Source organism: Chanodichthys erythropterus, chromosome 3 (assembly GCF_024489055.1).
Source record: "Chanodichthys erythropterus isolate Z2021 chromosome 3, ASM2448905v1, whole genome shotgun sequence".
In the NCBI taxonomy this organism is placed as follows: domain Eukaryota; kingdom Metazoa; phylum Chordata; class Actinopteri; order Cypriniformes; family Xenocyprididae; genus Chanodichthys; species Chanodichthys erythropterus.
In genome coordinates, this window is record NC_090223.1 from 38,231,606 (window position 1) to 38,243,232 (window position 11,627).

At 35.7% G+C, this 11,627-nt stretch overlaps 1 gene segment (V, D, J or C); it reads right to left on the reverse strand.

The window, feature by feature from the left end:
- Positions 1–700: 700 nt before the first annotated feature.
- On the reverse strand, positions 701–2,783 carry LOC137004546 (immunoglobulin heavy variable 3-74-like). The segment is given in 3 exon segments: positions 701–974; positions 2,567–2,657; positions 2,741–2,783. Coding segments are annotated over 3 exon segments (408 nt in total).
- Between the last annotated feature and the right edge of the window lie 8,844 nt (positions 2,784–11,627).

The following is an 11,627-nucleotide window of genomic DNA, read 5'->3' on the forward strand; positions in this document are numbered from 1 at the left end:
ACACACACACACACACACACACACACACACTGAAGTACTTAAAATAAATCTTACTTACTGTCCATAGAGACGAGTATGCTTATGAAACAAGTAATTCTGAGGACCATTTTTGCAGCAGTTTTTGTTAAAAATCTCAATTACAAAACACTGAAAATATGAAGAGTTTATAAGGCAGAAAGTACATTTTAATTTGCATAGCCCATCCTCCAGCAGATTTTATAGAAAAGAAAAAAGAAAAAAAAAAAAGAAAAAAAAAAAGAAGAAAAAAATCAACCCTATATCTGGATTCATCTTGCTCATTTGCTCATTGTAGATGATTTTTGCCAATGCAGTGTATTAATTTACTTGAAAGATATAAAGATTAGTGTTTATTTTACTGTGGAAATGTATAGTAGGCCAACATTTTAAAATAGATTTGGCATGATTGAATATTGTTGAGTCTGAGTCAAACAACAGCCTATTATTTTCAGATTCATTTAGCAGATGCTTATGTACAGTACACTCACTTCAGGTTATGAATCTCACTCAATGATCATTCCTCCAAACTCTGAATCTATTATCTTTTTGACCTTCATTATTACCAGACCAGACCTTCATACTCTCATTTGGGAAGTTGTTTATACAGAAGTATTAAAATGTTTTAAACAAAATTTCTAAACATCCGATGTGTTGAATTGTGGGGAAATTTGAAGTATTTTCTTCAGTGATCTTGTGCATGGATAGTTTTTGTTCGGCCCTCCAGTCTTTTGTGTAACTGTGACTCTCTTGCACAGTAATAAACAGCTGTGTCTTCAGTCTTCAGGCTTTTCACCTCTAAATACAGCATGTTTTTGCTGGTGTCTTTTGTGATTGAGAACTGGCCTTGTAGAGACTGAGCAAAACCAGTGCCAGTGCCATCGTCAATATGACCGATCCACTCCAGTCCTCTTCCTGGTTTCTGACGGATCCAGTGCATCCAGTAGCTGCTGTAGCAACTGTGGACGAACCAGACAAATGAATCATTCAGATGATTCTTTCAAAACATAATTCTAATTCAGAATTGAGGTTCCGGCTCCGGTCCGTCTGCAGATAAAGCCAGGCTGATTACTTTTACGACACATGCTTCCTGATAGCAGAAGAAGCGACATACCAAAGGGTCTCCAAAGAAGACAAAGTTGTTTTGATCATCAGAGGAAAGAAACAGAGAGACAATGCAGACCCTTTTGTTTCCTTACTTCACATGAAAGCCAAAGAGACTGTTGAACAAATAAAACTGCATCAAAATTGTCCCAACAATTTTAATGGACTTATCAAACATCTTTTAACTACATACATTTTGCATTATGTGTCCACAAGTACTACCTGTAAACAGTTAGGCTTTAGAACACTCAAAATTCATGTAAATGTGTTAACTCTTGACTGAATGACTGAAAGTATGCCTTATTTGGACTTAATTTGATTCTTTCCCCCTTTCCTATATCCTGACTTGAATGAAATCTGTTTAAAATGTATTGTATTCCATTTAATAGCAATTATGTTAAAAAGGCACTCTGCTAAAGCAGAGACAGACCGGGATGTAACACTTATATTTTATTGGGGGCAGAGGAAGGCCCTCTTGAAACAGGACAATGTCTGATTGGCCAAGACTCCTCAGAGGTGTGACAAACAACTAAGTTTAAACGATCATATCGCAAGATAGTGAACTAGGAGTTGGTTAGTTCTGGTAAGAGAAGTCAAGACAAATACCAAGAACAATGGAGTAACAAGAAGAACAGACCAGCCGCTCATTCAAGCCATCCAACCTTCACTCACTTTTCTTTTCTTTACTTAATTTTCCTTTACCGCTGAAAGTCTCGTGTTCTAAGTTTCGCCGCAAAGTTCAACCAATGAATTTTGCTGCTTCAACCTCAGCGACAAAGAGACTTCCCTTTAATCTTTCAGCAAGCTCAAACGTGATTGGGTTCTACCGAACACAACACGGACCTTGAATACCCTGCGACAACTCATCGACTTGGAAAACTCTTCTCTACACGCCAACGAGGGATATTCACATTCAAAGTCAACGCAAGCAAGTACCTCCAGATTAAAACTGAACTGGTGCATTTAATGATTCATGGTTCGTTCAGGTCAGATCTTCTGAAAAGCATAACTTTGCTAGGAATTCATCATATCACACTCTCTCTCTCTCTCTCTCTCTCTCTCTCTTTCAAGACTCTTTCTCTCTCATTTCCTTCTTACTGCTACGCGTATGAATGAATGTATGTATGTATGTATGTATGTATGTGTTCGTGGTAGATTAGCTTGTGTTAGAATAAATAAAATCCCTTTTGGATTTTAAAAGAAAGTGTCTTGTATTATGTGCTTTATTATTTAATGTCTTAAACTGTGATCAAGCTACCTGCTTTAATCAGGGTTTTCACGAGTGTTGGATATTTATATCCGTTACAAGAGCTTATTACGGCTTGAGCAAATGAACGCTGGACGAATCAGTTGCTCGGTCGTAATCTAAACACCTCTTTATAATTCCCTATAAATATTCCATTTGAGCTAATTTTATTTCCTAGGGTGTTTTCCCTACACTGCTCACTGAGATCCAGACACACTGCAAGACAGAGTGACTGATTCTCCTGGTCTTTTCACCACAGAATCTGAGGAGGTCAAAGATTGACTGCTAATAGCTGAAAAACAGAGAAAATTAATGTTAGATGAATTAGCAAAAATAAATAACAATAATAATCCACTATGGATCAGATTTTCTCACATGCACTAATCATCAGTAGGAGTCCACACAGCAGCATCTCCATTACAACAACAACAGCTCAAACTAAAAGGCAGTAAAACAGTTATAGGTTACACTGCAGCTGTTTTAGTCACTGGACACATGCACTGACTGAAAGTTCAGCTTATAACACAATCTTTCAGGAGTCTGGAAGACTGACATCTTTGCAGGTTTGTAGACTTACATTGTAGTTTAATGCAGTAATTTGAACTTTATTACAGTAGTAGTACAGTAGAACTTTGTTCTGTAATTTATTCATGGTGTGTTATTTGGTATTGTGTCAATGTTTCTGGCCTTAACTACTATGTACTTACATTTAAATTAATGATACAATGCACTTATTGTGTACATACAGGTTTTTTTGTTTTTGTTTTTTGTTTTTACATTGTACTTATATTTGGAAAGCACCTGCATGCAATTACATCTGTAATTAATTTCTTTTATTACATTTATATTTACACTGTTGACCCATCCCTTACCCCTACCCTTAAAACTACCCATACTACCAATGCTTTTCCTAACCTTACCCATATCCCACCTCAATAGCAGCAAAAGTGTTTTGCCACTCAATATGAACCAAATAAGTACATTGTACTTATTTTTGATGTAAGTACATAGTAATTAAGGCCACTTAATATAAAGTGGGACCTAAACTTTTGAGGTTTAATATTTAAATTATTTCAAAAACCATATCTTAAGTTTTGTTTTTGTTTTTTTGTTTTTAACATATAAAAAATAAATAAATGGCCCGAGGGCCGGCAGTTTGAGACCACTGGTTTAAAAGGTCCACACACTGCATTTAAATTAACTATCATTTTGATTGGTAACGACAGTCATACATCATTTCATGACTACAGACGTAACACAACACTGTCATTATTTTTAGGCCAGCTAGAGGGTGCATGACTTTAACCCTTTGATGCATAACATGGGTCAAAAATGACCCGGCTGAGTTTTTATTTTCTATATCTTTGCAAGAAATTAATTTCATCATTCAGTATTCCAGGTATTCCTCAATTCACTTCTTTTTGATCATCACAAATCCTCATTTTAATTTTTTTTCTTACTTTTTGAATAAAAATCATTTTTGTATCACTACCCTTCTAATGCGCAACATGGGTCAAAAATAATCCGTATTCATTTCCTATGTAATTTCAATCATGGTTGAGTGTTTCTTTGCTGAATCTTTGAAAGAAATGTATTTTATCATTCATTTATTCCAGGTATTCCTTAAATATCTTGTTTTTGATTGTCAAAAATCATTATGTTCATTTTTTCTTTCTTACTTTATAAACAAACACAGTTTTTGTCTGTCTTCATCAATTTTACACACATGGGTAAAAAATGACCAGTATTCATTTCCTATGTAATTTCAGTCATGACTGAGTGTTTCTTCGCTGAATCTTTGAAAGAAATGTATTTTGTCATTTATTTATTCCAGGTATTCATTAAATATCTTGTTTTTGATTTTCTACAAATAATTGTTTATTTTTTCTTTCTTACTTTATAAACAAACACAGTTTCTACATCAATTTTACACACATGGGTCAAAAATGACCCATATAGAAATCTTTAATATTTGCAAATTTTTGCAAGTAGAAACATATATACTGCAGACAACTATTCATCTGCCACACATTTCACATCTTAACGAGGCTACTTTTGTAAATTTGATGGATGCAAGTCTTATTATATTTAATATATTAGGCTATATATTTCATTATTTTTTTATTTTTTGTCATAAATCAATGCAATTGGTCACCCTTTAAATCTGTCAGTGTTCCTGAAAAGTAACAGTTTTGAACATATACAACATGGGTCTAAAGTGACCTGAATGAGTTATTTTCTATATTGCATATATTACAATAAATTAATTTCATCATTCATTATTCCAGGTATTACACAATAAACAAATCCTTATTTAAATTTTTCCTTTCTTTTTGAATGAAATTTTTTTTGTGTCATTATCTTTCTAAAGGCCAAAGTATACTTCATGTTTTATGCGTACGTGAGGGTCAGCATACAGATTTTTGTAACTTTTTATAATTTCCACCAGATTTCTGTAACTGTGTATGTGCAACCTGCACATACACATTTAAATTGCGTTTGTGCGCAAAGTAAACTTTCAGCTTTTTTTTTACAGCGATATCATCGTCCACCTCAGTTCTGTTGAGGACCAGCCGCTAACACTCTAGATAAAGAAAATCAAAAGCACAAGAATATTTTCAAATACACTTATTATATATTTTCACTGTTGGACAGAAACCTTGTTCAAAACTGTTACTTTTCAGGAACACTGATAGATGTAAAAGGTGACCAGTAGCATTGGTTTATGACAAAAAATAAAGATTATGAAATATAATATATAGCCTATGAAATATAATATGTCTTTCATCCATCAAATATACAAAAGCAGCCATGTTGAGACGTGAAATGTGTGGCGGATGAATAGTTGTCTGCAATAAATATGTTCCTACTTGCGAAAATTTGTTTCTAATGTGGGTCATTTTTGACCCATGTGTGTAAAATTGATGTAGAAATACAAAAGCTATGATTTGTGAAAATCAAAAACAAGATATTTAAGGAATACCTGGAATAAATAAATGACAAATTACATTTCTTTCAAAGATTCAGCGAAGAAACACTCAGTCATGATTGAAATAACACAGGAAATGAATACGGGTCATTTTTGACCCATGTGTGTAAAATTGATGTAGACATACAAAAACTGTGTTTGTTTATAAAGTAAGAAAGAAAAAATGAACATAATGATTTTTGACAATCAAAAACAAGATATTTAAGAAATTTTGCATAGACTGCCCTCTAAAGGTACATTTAAATTTTATGTGTCCTTACCAAAGTTTACCAATTAATTAACCTGGCTCATTTGTAAGTGTGAACTCGTGAAATGAGTGATAATATAATGGTGGATATGTAATCACGAATAAGACAGAGAATGTTTCAGTCTAAAATTCTCATAAATGTGTGTAAATGTTCTTTTAATTTGTGGTTTAACAGTAGAGCCATACAAATATGAAAATATTTCTACAGTATATTTATTCATTGTCACAATCATGTATTATCTTCAAAAGTGTATATCTGCATGTTACAGCCATGATTATAGCGATCTCTGGAAGCCTCTGTTAGTTCCTGGAATGTCATATGGTATGCCTGTTCTTCACTGAGTCATTTGTGGACTAAATGTGCACAGAGCGCCCTCCGGCTGCAAGTATGAATTGAAAACACAGTATCCAGCGCTCATAGTGATGACAATAAAATTGAATAAATATTACTCCTCTGTATAGAAAATTGTCATAAACATATGAGAATCCATCAATATTTCTCCAAATGTGCATGTTTTTAAGCTAAAAGGTAACAACTTTTTCATATTCATAACTCCTGACACATAGGCTATTAACAAATTACGGTCACTATAAGAGTAAAACAGAGGTCAAAATGTGAAGCTTGGGTCTTAGATCTTTTTAATGATGTATGGTTTGTCAACTCCACATTAACATTTAGGCTATATAATATAACAAATATAACAGCCAATATATAATATGCCATAGAGGTAACATGAATGTTCAGATGCTTTGCATCACAGAAATACATTATATTTTAAAGTATATTAAAATAGAAAACGTCTCGGGTTACATCTGTAACCCAGGTTTCCCTGAATAGGGAACAAAACGCTGCGTCAAGACATGGTGGGAAAGCCCCTGCATGATTGCGTTGTGAAACACATGTGTAAACTATCCACTAGCGTGACGGAACATCATAAATAATAAAGCACACTCAGAACAAAGAACGCTAGCTTCTGATTGGATGAAGCAAGGCGCTCTCAGGCATGCTGGGAGTATGGCAGGGCAACGCAGCGTCTCGTTCCCTATTCAGGGAACTAGGGTTACAGACGTAAGCTGAAACGTTCCCTTTCATGGGAACTCACACTGCGTCAGAACACAGTGGGAACACCATATCCACGTAGAAGGTGACATTCTCGTGACCTTGCGCAACGTTCCCTAAAAGTTTTCTAAATGTTACGAAAATTCAGAACCTTTACACAACATTCGGGACATTCCTAAAACATCCTCTTTTGGAAATGAAAGTGCTGCAGTTTAAGGGTCCTTATATAGCTTTAGGATGACGTTCCATTTTGGTTATTTTATGGTAAAAAAAAAGAAACTTACAAAGAGGACATATGGGACATTAACAGAACGTTCCCACGCGGTCCACTGTTGTTCATTTAATAACGTACCCGATATGAGTTTAGGGGGGACATTTGGGAAGTTATCAGAATGTCCTATAGTAATAGTCCCCTAAACATTCCCAGAACATCCTGAATGTTCCCTGAAGGTCCACAAAATAACGTTCCCCAACCCTTAAAAGAACTCCACATCATGACCGTCTCTGAACGTTCTGGGAATGTCAAAGGTGACAGGTTATTCCGCTAGAAATTTTACTTTCCCAGAACATTCTCAGAACGTCCCCACTGTGTTAAGGATGTTGTCCTGTTCCCTGTACGTTCAGAGACGGTCACAATGTGGAGTTCTTTTAAGGTTTGGGGGATGTTATTTGGTGGGCCTTCAGGGAACATTCAGGACATTCTGGGAATGTTTAGGGGACTATTACTATAGGATGTTCTGTTAACTTCCCAAATGTCCTCTTTGTAACGTTCTCCCGCAACCATAAAATAACCAAAATAGAATGTCCCCCCTAAACTAATTTCGGAAACGTTATTTGTAACATTCATATGTGACCATTGTAGCAAATTAACTCAAAGGGGAACTATTAATAATTATTCATAACTCATTATGATTATTAATTCTGAACATGTAAATCCGTTAATCGGATTAACCGGATGTAGCTACATTAAGATTATTATTACAATTAACTAACCTGTTCGTCCAGTGATAACTCAGTGTTGATTGTTTATTAATTCTAAGAAGTGTTAATTCCCAGGTTATGGAAAAATAACATTTTTATTGTACCGTACTACTCGGAGCAGGCAGTCGGGATCTAAATCACTTAAGAGGCAATTTATTAGCAGACGGAGTCAGAAACAAACATATATTGTGCACAATCTTTATTAACTAACTCACAAACACATAACTAAACTAACAAACACATAACATACAACAAAGGTCACACACACATACTTACTGTAGGTAAGAATGAGTAATGATAGGGTTGAACCGGAAGAGGTACTGTTACTAGAGCTATAGGAAAAAGTCAAAGTCAATCTGGAAAGGAATCATCAGTTTCTTCAGCAATAGCAAAGGTAAGTCTTACAAATTAATACTAAATCGCTGTTTAGTGTTAAAATGTACGATACTTGCAAGATGCCTGTAGGCTGAGGAGCGTCAGATCGCCAGGTTGAGGAGAGATCTTGAGGATTTCGTCTGAAGTTGTTGCCAGTCTTTTCTATGTTGGATGTTGAGTACATGGCTAGTTTGTAGGCCGAGGCCTACAGGCCTTGCAGGCCTGGCCTAGAGAGGCCGGCCGCAAGGAGATCCATTCAGTCGTCAAGAAGCAAGGAAAAGAGGGGGAGCGGCATTGTTCTCTAGCTTTTAAACTCTGGTCAAAGTACAACCTCTTAAGGTTGATGTAGCCAATGAAGGTGTTGTATTTCCGGGTGACAACACACCCCCTTGTCTGGGCTTTTATGACTGTTACGAAATTTTAAAGTTCTAGGGTTAGAACGTAACATTTAGATATTATATTGCTATAATGGAGTGGGCAGCAGAAAAGACCAGACACAAAAAAGCAGGTGCAGCTAATTATTTTATTGGTATGTCAAGCTGAAGCCACTAATCAGTATTGAGTGCGCTATGATACAATGTATTTGTAGAGAAATATGAATAAATAAAATTACAATTAACTAATGGGGAAAAGGAACTAGGGTGGTGCCAAATCAAAAAAAAAGAATATAACAGAATAATTCATAAACTAAGTTCCCAAAATCCTCTAAACTGGCTAACCAAAGAAAAATGTGAAAAGAAAAAATGAGATCTTCGGCGCATCAGACGCCATAACTATACCTACCCTAAAATAAAAACAAAAATACAGGAAGGGCACTCACCGCTTACCTGAAGTATCTAACACTTGATAACTGCGGGCAATATGTATGTCGCGTGACCTGCTTACCTGTTTACTGTTTCCCCAAAAGGTAATCAGTTACTCTTAACTCTCAACATTTTAACATAAGACAAAGTCAAGTGTTAGATTCACACGCCGAGACATACAAAGTATGACAGGCTCTAACTAAAACACCCGACACACACACAAACTGCACTGCTGAACAGGACACGCCGGGAGACTTTTAACCTCCGGGACGGCACTTGATTGGCTGCAGAGATGACACCGTAATGAAGATTGACAGTCACCTACTCCAATCAGCGTGGACCTGCGAACAAGACAGCACAAGCCAGAGAACAGAAGGCAGAAACAGAAAAGAAACATCCAAAAAACACACAGCACGTAACAATGTCCAAGCAGATTAACAAGCTGAGTCTTTGAATAAGAGCTATTAAAGATTCTTGTAATACTTATGTGTTGCGCAGGTATGGACATACCGCATACACAAGCATTTAAATCTTACCGATACAAACGCATAGACACTAAAAATGGCATGATTGAAGTTACCTTAAATGTATCATAAAACATACACATACATACGTGAATACAATGATTGTAATACAGCAATGGTATAATGGATAATATTTCATTTCCTGGGATTGTGCATGTTCATTTATAGAACAGTCTGTCTATACATTAATGCAAGAGAGTCTGTGTTATGTGTGGATTATGCAGGAAAGATGCACGTTTTTGTGTGTCTCTTCTCTGCTCTCCATGCGGCATTTATTGGTGCAATAAAACTTGTAACTGAGAACTTCTCGGGGGATGGAAGCCAGACCCCAGAGTGAGCTTTCAAACTATTGGTTAACTAACAAATAACAAATGTCTGATTTGTCTCAGTCATTACACCATAAAATTAACAAAATTTGAATTTCCCCTAAAATCATATAAGGAACCTTGAACTGCAGCACTTTTTTTATTACCAAAAGAGGAAGTTTTTGTCCCAAATGTTCTGTAAAGGTTCAGAATTTCTGTCACTTTTAGAGAACGTTTAGGCAAAGTTGCGCAAGGACATGAGAATGTTGCCTTCTACGTGGGTGTTTTATAGAAAATAATAAAGTTTGAAGTCACCGTTATGGAGGTGAGCACTTGTTTTAGATGGGCTCTTGATTCTTGAAAATTAAGTTTTCCGTGGCTGCTTTAGCTGTGTTTCCAAAACATGCTTGTTATAGCAAAAAATGCAAAAGAAAGTCTGATCAGAAGAATTTGTTTAGTTGTTTAGTGATCATGATTCACTGGTCCTCTCCAGAGACTAAACTCTGAGTGCATTAACTGTTAGTTTTGCATTAATTAATGGTTAGGTTTTTTACAGCTTTTATAATTTTTTAATTATAACCCTAACCCATTATACACAGTTTTAAGCAGTGTCTTTTAGAAAAAATATTTTTTTGTGATTTAGTAGCTTGTTTTGTGATGCTCAGAACTGATCTATTCATCTGAAAATTTTGCCACCATTGTTGAGGTTCATATGCAAAATCTTGATGTCTGTGTGAGTCTACATGATGCTGTTTGAGTAATTTCTGCACAATGATAAAATCTTTCAAAAAAAATCAAAGCATGAGCAGGATGTTATGCGTTATCATAGGACTACAACAAGATGAAAGAAATACAGCACTCTCTGAATAAAGCAATTTTATGACTATTAAATCATCAACAATGAGCAACCAAATCATCAGATTTGATCAGATTTTTTTCTCACAATTTTTTTAACAAATGTGCTTTAGAAACACACTGTTACAGCAACTGGACAAAAATTAAAGTTAAAATGTCAAGCCAAACTAAAGCAAGCGCTTACCTCCATAACGGTGACATTTATAAATTTTGACAAAACACCTCAGTAAGAAGATTTGTATGAAAGAAATAAAGTCAGAGTGCTTTGTAATAAGTGAAGATGCTGAGATCTAGAGAGCTCTGTTATTGTTTAATGTTCTGTTTCTGTTATCTGAGTTTTGTGAGGTTACCATTGTGCTGAAGAGTAGAGCCTGTGCTTCAGTCAGTGATGATCCAGAAACACTGATGTTCTGCTGCTTTTTTTTTAAAGGCTGCAGTAACTGTGTAGTTCCTGATGCAGTGATACAATATTAGCTCATGTATGTGTTGTTGTCAGCTAATGACTTACTGTACAAGTTTTGCATTTTAAAGTAAAGGTTTTATATAACAATCCATTAAATACTTGTAAAGAGCTTCATTTTTTTTCGTACAACACTTAAAAGACACTTTTGTTAGTCAATTTAGCTCAAATTTTCAATTAAATATTTTGACAAGGGCAGCAGGGATGTTCCGAGAACATTTCCAAATAAAATATGGTTCCCAAAACGCTCAGAGAATGTCCTGAATGTTCCCTAAAGGTCAGCCAAATAACGTCCCCAAACCTTAAAAGAACTCCACATCTGAACATTCTGGGAACTTAATTAGACAACGTCCTTATCACACAGTGAGGACGTTCTGAGAATGTTCTGGAAACGTAAAATAAAACGTAAAATAATATCAGATGCCTGAGTGTATCAGGACGAGAGAACAGAAAACCCCAGAGTGGAGCCAAGATCTAGGTTGTAAAACCTAATGAAAGTGTGAGGTGAAGACCACCCTGCTGCATTGTAAATATCCTGTAGGGAGACTCCAGAAACCAAAGCTTTAGAAGCAGCCATACTCATGGTTGAATGAGCTCGGACAGCCAAAGGTGAAGGCTGTCCAGAGGACTCATAAGCAAGTGAGATGGCCTCAACCACCCACC